Source organism: Centrocercus urophasianus, unplaced genomic scaffold (assembly GCF_019232065.1).
Source record: "Centrocercus urophasianus isolate 14NV4802_14NV808 unplaced genomic scaffold, USGS_Curo_1.0 seq_15, whole genome shotgun sequence".
NCBI lineage: Eukaryota > Metazoa > Chordata > Aves > Galliformes > Phasianidae > Centrocercus > Centrocercus urophasianus.
The window spans coordinates 21526849-21541445 of NW_024884697.1; the positions used below are offsets into that span (position 1 = coordinate 21526849).

General features: G+C 40.4%; 1 protein-coding gene across 3 annotated transcripts in view; it reads left to right on the top strand.

Moving 5' to 3' along the window:
* FAM3C (FAM3 metabolism regulating signaling molecule C) overlaps positions 1–14597 on the top strand; it is a 29611-nt gene that overhangs the window by 2257 nt on the left and 12757 nt on the right. For 2 of the 3 annotated variants that reach the window (XM_042816098.1, XM_042816100.1), the window contains exons 2-3: positions 11455–11521; positions 14103–14207. In XM_042816098.1, the coding sequence (XP_042672032.1) occupies positions 11509–11521; positions 14103–14207 (118 nt within the window). In that variant the 5' untranslated portion in view covers positions 11455–11508. Of the gene's footprint in view, positions 1–4144; positions 4247–11454; positions 11522–14102; positions 14208–14597 lie in introns of those variants that run through there. The other variant, XM_042816099.1, reaches the window with a different exon arrangement.

Here is a 14597-nt window from a genome sequence, read left to right on the forward strand (position 1 = left end):
AAAACATTTATAAACAATATCTAGGGGATCTGGCTCCCAGCTTGATGTTCTGAAGGACCATGTCTAACTATGAATCCAAGTAGAGCCTTGTCTTGTTTTTCCTAGTGGTCCCGAGAGGGCTTAGACTTCTTTTTCTTAAAAGAAAGAAATCTTTTTCTGTGTAAGTTATGTCTCTAATTCTGCCCTTTATTAGTTAAGGTGCCTTTTCAATAATTTGTATCTTCATTTGCAAACAGAGCAACTTAACTTTATCTAGTTCATGTTGGAGCTCAGTACCAAGAGCATATGGATGAGATTTTGTGGAAGAGGGAAGCAGCTTTGGAAGACTATTGGGGTAGAGAGAGCTGCTGGAGTGAACTGTCCCTTGCATTTCTTTGGCAGAGCTGTTGAATCAATTGTAATGGCGAAAGTTTAGGTTGTGTTTATATGCGCAAAACAACCATAGTTCTCTGAGAATGTCTTGAGAGTCCAGTTAAAATTGCCATTAACATCAAAATAGGTGACATTTACAGGCTCCCTTCTCTTCAGGAAACTTGCCCCCTTGGTGTGGCTGATTGACTTTCCTACCTTCTCCTGCCCTTTCAACAGCAGCAGGAGAGACCTTCTTCTTAATCTGCGGTGATATCACCAGATAGTTGAGTCAGCATTTCACAAACATTTAAGATGGTGAAAGCTTCTACTACTGCCAGCTTCTGACCTGCTCCTGGCCACTTATTTTGGCTTATAGATCATTGCTAGAGAAAGCACATGCACTTTGTCAACATACTAGTAACAGTTAGGATATGCAGAATGAAGATGCTTTGTGATCTTACTTAAAAGCCAGTTTGTCACTATAGGAGAAAATGTCTGTCTTTCTAAAAATAAGAGATATGCTTGAAAGTAATGTAGAAAGGGTGATGGTCATTTCGTTGAAGGCGCTGCAGCCCATAGATTTCTTTCAAGCCTTTATGTGAGGTCCAGAAAGGAACTTTAGTACTGGCTTCTGAAAGGGGTGGATTTTCTCCTAATAAAAGCCCAAATAGCAAGTGAAGATCTCAGCTAGGTGAACTTGGGACAGAGGAGCATTGGTACCACCCTAATGGTGATAAGCATCTCCAGTAGGGCTCCATCCAAAGGATGGTGATTTGGTGGGCATGGTGGCTGTGGGTTGATGTTTGGACTCGATTATCTTAGAGGTCTTTTCCAACTGTAATGCTACTGTGGTTCTGTGGCTGATGTGCTCAGTGTTGGTAGCTGAAATGTTGTACCCAGTCAGGAGATGGTTATGGATTTTGGTTCTGGCACTTCTGTGCTCAGAAACCAGTCTGGAGATGCAGTTTTCTTTGCTGTCTCTGTGCATCTTCCACAGAAAAAAAAGCAAGTCACTGCAGCTATAAAGGAGTTCTCCATTTCTGAGTGTTGTCCACTCCATCCCTCACAAAAGATTGGCTGCTAATGTGGACCAGGAGCACAAACTCCCCTGTACCTCAGGAGTCTTATGATTCTGAGCACGTCATGCAGAGTGGTGGTTGTTAGTTACTGACAGCAGTCTGATATCTGCAACATGACCCTATAGTGCAGTGTCCTGTAGTCCTGCTGTGGCCCTGCTGCATGTTGGTTGTTTTGTGCTTAGCTGCCCCTTCTCCCTAGAGCTGAGGTGTGGTGCTGTCCCTGCAGCTGATGGCACACAGTGAAGTGCAGCTGAGCCTGACAGATGAGGATGGATTCGGTGGTGTAGCAGGGGATCCTTTGCCCCTTGGAGGAAGAGGAAGGAGTGATATCAACAGCGCTGTGAGCAGCAGCTGTCACTGTGAAGTGCTTGCCTCAGGGACGCATCCCGCTTCCTAGTGAGATCAGCTTGCTGCTGAGCAAAGGTTAAAGCTCTTCTCCCACATACAGCTTCCTCAGTTCATGCTGACCTTTTGTTAAAGAAGCTTAAGCGATTAGTAGTATCTTTTTTTTTTTTTTTTTTTCCTCTTGTCTGTGTTGGTGTCTCTTGCTGCTCTCAGTACCCATAATACTATCTGCCTTTCCAGATCCCTCAGAACTCTGCATGGCTGTGCAGTGTCAGTGTGCAGCTCTGTGGGGTGAGGTCAGTAAGGCATTCTGTGCAGTGTATGAATCTCAATCATGAGATGATGAACCCGTTCTGACATCTTAGAGATGCTATGTAGAGTCTGGTTGTACTTCTGTGGATAATAATGTGGAGAGATAGCTCAATCATTCTGCAGTGAATTTGGACCTGTAGAGGAAGTGTTCGTAATGCTCTTTTTCTGTTCTGCTTTTGTGATGCCTCTATTCAAAACAGGCCTCAGGATGAAGTGGCATGCTCTAAGCGTGGCCTCAAATTTCTGTGGTGTCATACATGATTGTATCAAGTCACAGCATTTATGTGTGCGTTAATTGTTTTTCAGATCTATAGCCTTTCTGTTTGGTAGTTCTGTTGAGAATTGCTGTAAAGAAGAGAGTAAGGTGCACGATAACAGTGTGTTGTTCTGCTGTGTTTTTATTGAAGATGTGGAGGCTGTTGTACATTTGAAACGCATGCTGTATTGTGGCAGCACGTTGTCTCCACTGAGATCTGGCAGATGGATACATTACACACTGATTTATTGCTGGTTTGGAAAGATTATACAGCTTTTGTTGCATGATGAAATCAAGGTGGACATCTGTGGTTTTGTTTTTTTTTTTTTTTTTTTTTTTTTTTTTTTAGAAACATAGATCAGTTTGAAATCTTGAAATGGTAGGGTTTGCAGCAGTGTTTCAGTTACAGAATAGTTGGATCATCTTGTGAGAGGAAATAATGTTAAACCTCACCTCCTCTGCTACAACTGCTCTGGGACTTTCCTGCTGCTGTGGGATGAAGCTAGAAGTGAAGCTGGTGAATGAGGTTTGCAATTTGTCCTCAACAATTTTATCTCTTTGAATTTCTCTGTGTAATTTTATCCAATCCTGTGAAGTGCTAAGGGCTAAGATTCTCTGTAATGGGGCCATCAGTAGCCATAGACAGTTGACTTTGTCACATTTAAATGACTTGGATTTTCAGGAATCATAACTAAAAGTGAAATTTGTGTGATATTATGGAAGAGTTTTCAAGGTATGGATTGAGAAGAGTTCATTGTTAGTGCTGTGGAAGCAGATTGTTCTGTAGCCCTTTTTGTTTAATTTAAAGGTATGTAGATGGAGTTTCATTCTTAGTGGGAAGGACACTCCTTAGTGCTTTTATCTTGGGCTTCCAGGGATACAGGAAGATTTTCCTGTTTGTGAGGCTTGAAGTGTGTGTGTTGCCTAAGGTGGAAGTGCTGGGTTGATGACCAGCAAGCTCCTGCTGCTGGCAGTAACTTGTCACCTCCTTTGGGAAGTGTTTGTTTTGCACATCAGGTATCAAACCACTCTTGCAGAGTCATGTTTCTTCTCAGATGTATTTCCTTTCTTAGAAGTGAAACCACATACCAATACGAGCAAGGTAGCCAGTTCTTCTACAGCTGCACATCCTGTTTTTAATTTTGAAGTAAGGTCTGGCTTCATCTGCTCAAGGAGTCGGAATTTAATTTGACAGAAGTAAATCTTGTTTGAATAACCAAAGATTTGAGGTCTATGTTGAGTATTGCCAGAATACCAAGCTGAATACAGTTCAGGTGGTGTCATTCTTGTAGGATCAGTTGCCCCAGAAATATTCTGTGTAGACCAACGTTCAACCTCTGTGTTGAAGTTCTGCAATAGTCACAGGGAATTTGTATGGTTATAGGAGTAATTGTAGGATATAACTGCTGAGGTGAGAGGCTTATTGGAAGGCACAAATGGTGTACATTGACACAATAAAAATAAAAATACAGTAGTTACTTTTTTTAAGGTAATTCTTTTGTATGTCTACCTTTCAGTTCAGTTTCAAATTAAATACGTTTCGTAATGGAGGGTGAAAATCTACTGCTAGTCTAGCAGAAGGATAAGCAGTTATCTTGGTAAGGAAATGCATCTTGTATTTAAATGGATCCTATTAGCAGTTTAGATTACTACTCTAGTTTGGAATGATTTCTGTAGTCTCGGCTGGTTCATGGGATACAGTAATTCAGGTTGGCACAATCACTGGCTTAAAACCAGAGCTCAGGTAAATATAGCTAAAGCTGACCTGAAATAAATGATTCACTTTGTAATCTCAGGTAGAAAACCACTGCCGCTTTGAACTGCTTGAAGACAACAGACTGGAATGTCTATTATCAGCAGCTGTGTTAAACAAAAGTTTGCTTTGCTGGTTGAGCTTTACCAGGTATGAAAACATCAGATGGCATTTTTCTATGGTTTTTTTTTTTTTTTTTTTTTTTTTCTGACAGGAGAAAAAAGCCCATCTGTGGATTGCTGAGGAAGGCAGTCTGTGCTGCCAAAAGCAAACACTATCCTAATCTAGTTGTGACTCAGAAATAAAAGTAACAGCTTGTTGTTTTTTTTTTGTACTAATCAATTTTGATTGTTCATCTAATTGTATTCCTGTGAACTTGGTAATGCTATAGATAGCATTGTATATGCCTGATAATGCTATGCATACTAACAGATACAGTAGATACAAACAGTAGTAACAGTATTTGACCATTTTCAAAATAATTTGTTTAGGTGAGGGGAAAATTTAATTCATAGAATGGCCTGGGTTGAAAAGGACCACAATGATCATCCAGTTTCAACCCCCTGCTGTGTGCAGGGTCACCAACCAGCAGACCAGGCTGCCCAGAGCCACATCCAGCCTGGCCTTGAATGCCTCCAGGGATGGGGCATCCACAGCCTCCTTGGGCAACCTGTTCCAGTGTGTCACCACCTTCTGTGTGTAAAACTACTTCCTTACATCTAACCTAAACCTCCCCTGTCTCAGTTTAAAACCATTCCCTCTTGTCCTATCACTATCCACCCTTGTAAACAGCCGTTCCCCCTCCTGTTTATATGCTCCTTTCAATACTAGAACATCACAGTGAGGTCTCCCTGGAGCCTTCAACGCATTTCAGGCTGGTGCAGATTTAGTATTACTTACCTGATTACAGGTTTGCATGGAGTAGGATACAAATATGGGCTTACTACTGAAGGAGGTGCTGACTTGCACCTTGCATACTGCTACCCAGGTTATCACAGAATCACAGAACTGTAGGGGTTGGAAGGGACCTCCGGAGATCATCGAGTCCAACCCCCCTGCCAAAGCAGGTTCCCTACAGCAGGTCATACAGGTAGGCATCCAGGCAGGTCTTGAACATCTCCAGAGAAGGAGGCTCCACCACCTCCCTGGGCAGCCTGTTCCAGTGCTCCGTCACCTCACTGTAAAGAAGTTCTTGCGCACATTTGTGCGGAACTTCCTATGCTGCAGTTTCCGGCCATTTCCCCTTGTCCTGTCTCCACTCACCATCGAAAAGAGTCCGTCCTCGCCATTCTGCCCCCCACACCTTAGATATTTATAGACCTGGATCAGGTCCCCTCTCAGTCTTCTTTTCTCAAGGCTGAACAGACCCAGTTCACTCAGCCTTTCCTCATAGGAGAGATGCTCCAGGCCCTTCACCATCTTTGTGGCCCTCCGCTGGACTCTTTCCAAGAGATCCCTGTCTTTTTTGTACTGGGGAGCCCAGAACTGGAGGCAGTACTGCAGATGAGGCCTTACCAGGGCAGAGTAGAGGGGGAGGATCACCTCCCTCGACCTGCTGGCCACGCTCTTTTTAATGCACCCCAGAATGCCATTGGCCTTTTTGGCCACAAGGGCACACTGCTGGCTCATGGCCAACCTGTCGTCCACCAGGACACCGAGGTCCCTCTCTGCAGAGCTCCCCTCCAGCAGGTCATCCCCCAACCTGTACTGGTGCATGCAATTATTCCTCCCCAGCTGCAAGACTCTACACTTGCTTTTGTTAAACCTCATCTGGTTTTTTTCTGCCCAGCTCTCCAGCCTGTCCAGGTCTCGCTGAATGGCAGCACAGCCTTCAGGCATGTCAGCCAATCCTCCCAACTTCGTATCATCAGCAAACTTGCTGAGGGTGGCCACTATCCCCTCATCAAGGTCATTGATGAAGATGTTGAACAAACATCTTATGAGGCCTGCCTCTTGTTTCTCCCAAGTTCTATGGTGATTTATATCCTTCTGTTCCTTTCTTGTTTAAGCTTGTGAATGGGACTATTTAAAAAATGTTTATATTTCATTTTAAATGTTTAAGTTACAAATAGGTAAAAAGCAGTCAGTAGATATTAAGAACAGTCCAGCTCAGCATCATTTAAAGCTGTTTTTGAATTACATCTTGGTGGTAAGGGTCCAGGGTGTCTGTTGCATGCTCTCTTCACCTCCATTCTGTCTTGCGCAGCAAACCAGATTGTTTTACCCCTTTGGTTGTTAGGTTATGTAATTGTTATCTAGATTGTTCCATTGGGGATTATGCTTTAAGATAGATTTAGGAAAAAAAATACACACAGGATCTCAATTAAGAATATAGATGACTTGGCACAGCACAATAATTGCTTTTTGCTTTGCGTGCAGCAGCCTCTTGATACACTGCAGAGTACAGTTCATAATGAGCAGTTCCCTTTTTGCAGCAGTACTACATCACTGACCCTAACATTAGTGAGCTGATATATGCTCTCAGATCCTTTTCTGCATTACTGCCACTTATTTGGCTGCACTTGATGTCCTTTTTGAAGTGTACTGCTTTCTACTTTGTTAAATATCACTGCTTAATTTTTTTTACCTTTCTGTATTCTGAGCTTCCTAGATTAGTAAATTATCTTGACCTTCTGAATTATTGCTTCTCATCTGTTTGTTTTTGTGCTCCTGTTTCATAAATACTATCTGAATGCATTATCAAATTGCTGATAGAAGTACTGTTATCCTGGGGAAATGGGAATGCAGTGTGCTAATTTACATGTGTTCTATTATATAAAAACATTTATAGCAATTCTATTTGGGAAAAATAAAACTGAACAAAACTTAAATTTCTGGCCACTTGCAATTTATTGGTGGCTTTAAAACCAAGTAGGGCTGAGGCTGTGCCCAGATGAGTTGTGTCACAGAGCACTTTGTGCAGGAACATTGAACAAGGTTGATAGAGAGCTGAACACACTAGATGGAATTCCTCTCAGTACAGCAAGCTGGGCTCCATTCAGTGTTGTAAGGGTGACAGTATTAACAGATCATTTGTGTGTCTCTATATGTGCTTGTATTTTAATGACTACTATACTTAAAACAACTTCCTCCTGCATTCTGAATCTAGGAAACAAATGGCTTGTTTGATGGGCGTCATATCAACTGCTTCAATTCAGGAATACCCCAATCTTAGCATATTAGGTAATTCAGAACATCTAATAAAATCTGATTTATTTATTTATTTATTTATTTTTTCTTTCTGGCAGGAGCACAGCGTTATTGTTTTCTAGATGAAGTTCAAGTGTAAGCTTCCTTTGTGAAGTTTCTGGCAGAGTTCCCACAAGAGTGACAGATCACTTCTGAAAGCAGATATCTGATACTGTATAGATTGAAACTAGTATTACTATATAAAAGAATATATGCAGCAGCTTTATGGGTGTATATTGTGAGTTTGTCAGGCTTTCATTGTCATTCCCACACAAGCTTACCAAAAAGTGGAACAGTAAACCAGAAGTCCAATGAGCGCTGTAACTGACTGAATGGTAAAACATGAAGGTGGGGAAAGCACTTTACTCTTTTTCTCTTTCTTTTTTTTTTTTTTTAATCTCCTGTTTTTGATTTGTTTCCTCTACTTTCATTCTGTGTGTAGCATTTTGGATTGCTACTTGGAAAGGCTTTGACACTGGAAATCACAGCATCTAGAAATTGCCCCTGCCTCAGGACATAAGGCAGTGCACGAGGATGGTTGGGGGAGAAATAAGCAACCAGTAACTTCAGTTCCCAACTGTTTTCCATGTATCCATTCCCTAGTACTTCACAGACAGAGTAAATAGCCCTTTTCTATGTGGATGGGCGTGCAGCTTCATGTGGTGATCTGGGCAGTGGCAGGATGGTGTAATTTCTTGGTTTCTCCAGTTCAGTGAGCTGTCTGTCTTTTGTTTTCTGTTCTGAAGGAGTTGTTACTCAACCTGTGCCATTGGCTGTAGTGACGGAAGAGTATCTAAACTCACTAATCTGGATTCCTACTTAGCTGCTGTTTTTCTGCTGCCTTTTTTTCAATAAGTAGATCAAATTCTGCCACTTTGGAGAGAACTTTCTGTGTTAGTTTAACTAACAAAGCACTCTCCTTCTATCTTTATGCTGTTCAGTGCTTTAGATTTAGGTACTGGAATTTTATAATGTTAGTGAGTCAGCATGGCTAAATAGCTGGCCTTGCCTGAAGGTTGATATCCTTTGGACCCTACAAGAAAAATATCAGCCAGCTACTGACCAGCTACTCTGGTCTAACTGCCTGTAGACCACAATCTTTTTATGTTTCTATGCTCTTTAAAGTATTCAGGGCGTGGATATGGCTTCCTGTAGTCGAGAGGTCACCGGTCTGAACTTTTTGTCACTGATTCTTCTATAAACGTTGGCTTGTGTAAATTGGCTCTTACAGATGGTAGGAACCTCTCTTCAGCTGGTGCAGTTGTGACGAGAAGACCTGCCTGCACTGCTAGTGCTGAGTAGAATCAGAAGAAAAGGAAAGTGTGGTCCTCAGGCCTCATGAGAAATTGCACAAAAGTTCTTTCGGCAAAGTAGGAATGTTGGAAGTTTAGTAGGCAATAGGAAATCTGCAGCAGTGCTCATCTTAAAGAAGAGAGCATCTGCCCAGAACAGAGATTTGACTGTACTGTTAGTAGAATTTGTTCCAACTATTAGAATGCCTTGGCTCCTGTCCATGGTTGATGTAAACCTGCAATTCTTGCTCCTCCTTCTAGTATAGTATCCGGGAAACAATAAATTCCTTTTACTTAAAGTGGAAGAAAACCAGCTTCTGAAAACACCAGCTTTAGATTCTTCTATGTGGATAGGTTCTTCATTTCAAGGCACTTGAAGAGTTTGTTGGTGTCTTTTTATCATCCCAGTTGTATTCTTTAACTGTTGTACTTCTGAATACTGCATTGAGAAAACAATCTTGGTGGGGAAAAAAAAAAAATCCATGTTTTACAATCAGGTACTGTAGTGCTTCCTCAGATCCACCTGATTTTGACTTAGAGCTGCTTACTTCTGTTGTCTATTTCACATGCTCTTCTCGGTCTGGTGTCTATTATGGGCTCTACTTTACTCATCAACAGTCTGCCTGTAGATCCTGTTAAAGGCTGCACTTCCTGCACTCTAGATATGGTATATATGAGCTTTGTTGTACTGCAGAGGTAAATTTACAGAGGTAAATTACATTAACATCATAATGAAGTGGTTACTTATATTATCAGGCATTTGTAAGTCAAGAAGATATTTGGGTTGTAATGCTCATGTCCCTGCTTGATTGGAGTGATATATCAAACAGGAGGAAGAAGTAGTGGGTTTTTTGCTTGCCGTTATTGTTTTTGCCTTACCTAATTTTGAAAGCATTTGAAAGAATGTTGTTGTTGCTGTTTTTATGCATGTGAGCCTGAGCTCAGTCTCATTCTTGTTTTTCATGTTTTTAAACTCACAAATTAAGCACTGTTAGAAATTCCTGATCCACTTACATATCATGTCTGAATTTCAATTACAAAATCTATTAGTGTTGCAGAGTGACAGTCAGCGAGTGTTCATAATGGCTAATGGGCTGTTCTTTAATTAAAAATAATGTGGTAAAGTAGTATTGTATTGGGAAAAGACATGGTGTTCATAAGTTAACTTGCACTTGGTAAATTCTGTGCAGCATATGTCTGATTGCAACAAATGATGGCTGGGGTCAGTGGGCACAAATGCTGGGATGAAGGTATTCTGCAGTTGAGGTTGCATGATATGTTCATTCTGTATTTTTGTTTATAATCAAAAGAGGAAACTATTTTTTTCCGATTTAAAACAACGTTCTGATTTTTCAGAATACAGGTAGTTTTTGTTTTAGCCTTGCTGAATTTCCAAGGGAGGGGAAGAGAGATGAAATAATTTAGAATAATTATATTCCTCAACATTTGGATGTGGTATCGGTTGGTCACTGCACTTAACTGTTTGTCCTTCAGTTGAGGATGTTCCTCTCGACGTCAGAATGACATCGCTGTGGAAATCAAAGCAAGATGTATGTGTTCTGCTGATGCAGGCCTAGAGAAGTAAGGCATTATACATGCTATGTAAAATGCCAGGCTCTCTTTACCCTTTTAGAAGGTTGGCAAACGTGGATCTTTCAGTGGATAAAAAGATACTATGGCTGTAGAATACAAGTGAATATAAATATATATAGCCTATTAAGGACATGGGATTACTAGGATGATCAGGGGACTGGAGCACCTCCCCTGTGAGGACAGGCTGAGGGAGCTGGGCTTCTTCAGCCTGGAGAAAAGAAGGCTGCGGGGTGACCTCATTGCAGCCTTTCAGTACCTAAAGGGAGCCTACAAACAGGAGGGGAATCAACTCTTTGAAAGGGTTGATATGTGTAGGACGAGGGGAAATGGTTGTAAGTCAAGGGAGGGGAAATTTAGGTCGGACATCAGGGGGAAATTCTTTACCCAGAGAGTGGTGAGGTGCTGGAACAGGCTGCCCAAAGAGGTTGTGGATGCCCTGTCCTTGGAGGTGTTCAAGGCCAGGTTGGATGGGGCCCTGGGCAGCCTGGTCTAGTATTAAATGGGAGGTTGGTGGCCCTGCATGTGGCAGGGGGTTGGAGCTTCATGATCCTTGAGGTCCCTTCCAACCCTGGCCATTCTGTGATTCTGTGACATGGCATGAAATTTACTTTTCAGTAAACTGTAAGCAGTGGATGGTAGTGATGGTGTTTGGCAAAGAGTATCTGGTCATGTAGGTAATTGACCTTACAGATACTGATTCAAGTGAGGGGAAAAAAGTTGTCTATATTACATTTTCCTCCCTGGCATGGACCCGGAGAACTATCTGGGTTTTGGCGATGCTATCAAATGATTTGCATTTCCTGGATTGTGATAATAGCTTTTCAAATAATTTCTGAAGACAGGTTTTGGTTAGTTATGTTCTGTTATGTTCTACTATGTTAGATTACTGAACAACGACTTCATATCCAGATGTCACTGTGATTCTGGAGCAACATTGATGGAATTGCTTGCTTTTAACTTGCAGCTTTAAGAAATTAAAGGCTGCTTAGATGCAGCACTGTTAAGTACTTGCCACAGGTTAATTAACATAATTTGTAGTAGATTTGATGAAATTAAAGTAATGACATTTAAGATGGCTTGTTTCATAGAGTAACAAAGGAAAGTAATGCTATGGCAAGAGGTCCATCTTGCATCTTCTTCCCTTTATTGTGTTAGGAGTTAACTATTCAGGACAATTGTCATTACTGTTACTGGCTGGAAAATCCATAGTATTGTGACAGTTAACATATCATGAAGTTGCTTATTTGATTGCAGTTACAATTACTTTTTCTTTTTTTTCTCTAGGTGACTTTCCTTTTTTTTAATGCAGTAGTGTCGTTACCTGGCTGAAAACTAAACATGAGAATAGCAGGTAAGCACACTCACTGAAATCAGACTTTTGTCCTTCGTGGAATAAGGTGTGGATAGCTTTAACAAGTTCTGACAATAATAGAAGGTTTTAAAGTAAGCATAAATGGCACAGCGGCTCCTGTTCTGACAGTTAACTGAAACTTGTTTGAGAATTTGGGATGGTCTGAGAGGAAGCAGCTACTTACAAATGCTTCAGCTTAACTGCGGTGGCAGCTTAAGGTGCTGTGAAGTGATCTTTGGTTGCTAATCATGTAAGACTTTGAAAGAATAAGGAAATGGGAACAAATGGCTTCTTTTGTGCCCCACACCACAACCAAAATTGCTGTGCACTTTTTAAATACAGTATCTGAAACTTCCTGAATGGTTACAGAGAGTTTTAAAGCTGCAAAGCCTTTCAGTAAGGGTAAGATACTTCAATGTGTGTTTGAGAAGCTGATTTCATTTGGCAGAAGGTGTAGCAGTTAAAAAAAATCTCACTGCCAGTATGGTACTGCAAGAAACTATTACTTTAGGCATTTCACTTCAGTGGAATAGCCTGTACATTTGTGAGCAGTCTTGATGTTCTGAAGTCTTGCACTTCAATCAAAAGCAATAATTAATGTTTCAGAAGAAGCAGCTGTTGACTTACCCCGGAGTCAGCAACACTTGCTTTTCCAGGAGGGTTGCACTTCTAGCCTTATTGATACATTAGTCCTGATGGGTTTTTTTGTCACTACGGTTAAGGCGGTTGTTAGATGGTGTGTTTACAGAGCCTCAGTGAGTGGAACTGGGAGCAACACGTTAACGCAAAACTGCTGAAGAACTGGGAAAATGCTGTAATTTTTAAAAGGCTGAAAAATCTCTTGAAAGATGACTGTTCCAAGCCTTACTTCTTCCCTATTCCAGCTAATTATTTTGTTACTAAGTCCTACAAACAAAAAGATATGACAATTCCTATGGAAGATTGAACCTGTAGCAGACAGCCTTGCTTTTATTCAAATGCTGCAAGGATATTCAAGATTTCCTACCTCCTTTACATAAAGGGAGCATTTAAAATTCAGTTAAGAGAAAGAAGATGTAGGTGGGAGAGGTCAGCTTGTGTTTGTACTCATTGATCTTGCATGCTGTCTACAGAAACAAACTGCTCTCCATTACCGCTTTCCAAATTCTGGTACCATCTTTAGCAGTGAAGTTACTTTGAAGTATTTTTTTCTGCTTCTTTGTTGTTCATTTGCATCATCTGTTTTCTCTAGTTCTTGCCTGTGGCTTGCTTTCTTTCAAATGCAGTCATCTTTGGGATTCCATTGTAATATTTTTAAATCCAGTTTGCATCTGTGCTTTCTTACATAATATACATATACTTGCACATGCAGTGGGAGAGGAAGTCCAAACTGTAGGCAAACAAAAGTCATATCTTTTTGTTTCCTTTGTTAGCCTTTAGAAAGATTAACATATCTTGTTCTTATGAAGGCTGAGTAATCTGTATATTTTAAGATTTGCTAAACTGCCTGATTTAAGATTTGAAGGAGTGAATAATCTTTTGTTCTGGAGGATTTATTTGGCTGGCCATCTGAGGAACAGAAGCATGCATGGCATTGCTTCTTCCAAACAATTCTTCATACAGAGGTGAGAGAGGAAGATGGGGGTGTTCATTAGATCTTTCTCACTTAATTTCTGCTCTCAGACAGACATTAATATACAATAATCTGGGAGCAAAATATTCTGTAAAAATATATTGCTGAAAATGGCAGTGTTCATGGTGGTACCTCGTGTAGGTTTCCATTTCAGATTTAAGATGCTGCAGTTGTAGGCTTCTGCTTTTTTTTTTTTTTTTTTTTTTCCCCTAGAAGGTGGCTGGACCACTTAGTGCTGTCTTAAATTGGGCTTTTTCAAACTTTAAGCTTCCTAAGTCTGTAGCATATTAAAAATGGTAAAGGTGAGATACTGCTTTTCATTACTTTTTAACTTAGAACTTTAATGTTTTCTTGCTCTTCTTGAAGACCAGAAGTTTTTTTTTTTTTTTTTTTTTTTTAAATGTAATGTTCAGACCTGACTGGCCAAAGCAGCCAAGCTACACTATATTCATAATCACTCAGTCTCACATTAAAACAGAGCTGTCTTAATCTGAGGCTAAAGGCAGAAAGGGAATATTTATAAACAGTGAGAAATGTGGACACGTGGCTAAGAACAGGGAAGTGAGATTGGAGAGAGCAGAACTTTCCGCTTTGGACAACAGCAAGTCAAGTCAGCTTAGTTTACCTTATTGATCTGGGTTTTCATACAAAAAAAGTCTGTGGTTTCTCTTGGTTGCTGAGGGTGGTAAATGATGTCAAGCAACATGGCGTGAAACATGGAGAAAGAACAAGAGGAGATTTCATGTCTGAGAGCAGGGTGTGTGTCTCTGGTGCAGCAGTTTAGCAGAGTGGCTCGGTTGCATCCTACGTTATAATACTCATTTCTTGCAGATTACTTCTGTATGGCAAGTTTCTGAATTCAACATCCTGACATCCTGTTGCTTTGTACATCTTTCTCATGTAGTTAATTTTAATAATCTTACAGTTAACATTTACAGATAATTTATTTTTTTCTCTATTTCTAAATAGGTGCTGCAAAGTTGATAGTAGTCATAGCGATATTTTTATTGACATTTTATGTCATATCTCAAGTGTTTGAAATAAAAATGGAAGCAAACTTAGGACACATATTTGGTAAGTGGTAACTATTTTATGCAGACACCTGTTTATTTGTTTGAGCCATAATCAAGGATACAATATTCTTTAGCTGTAAGCTTGGCTTAGGCTTTTAAGCTTAAGAAGAGTTGTGTTTATTTTAATGTATTTTAATGTTATTTTCCGTATTAGATATTTTACCTTTCTTAATTGGTTTAATCCTTTTGACTTCCAACTATATAAACTCTTACCTATTTTTTCTGCTTAGTCTGGCAGTTAAAAAAAGAATCATATTTCTGGTGGGATGTCTTGCTTGCATAGGTACACTATCTTGTACAATAAGCAGAACATTTCGGATGGGATGAGTTCTGTGCAGGAAAAAAAATTACCAGCTTAGATGATTTGAAGTTCAGAGTGTATATATATATA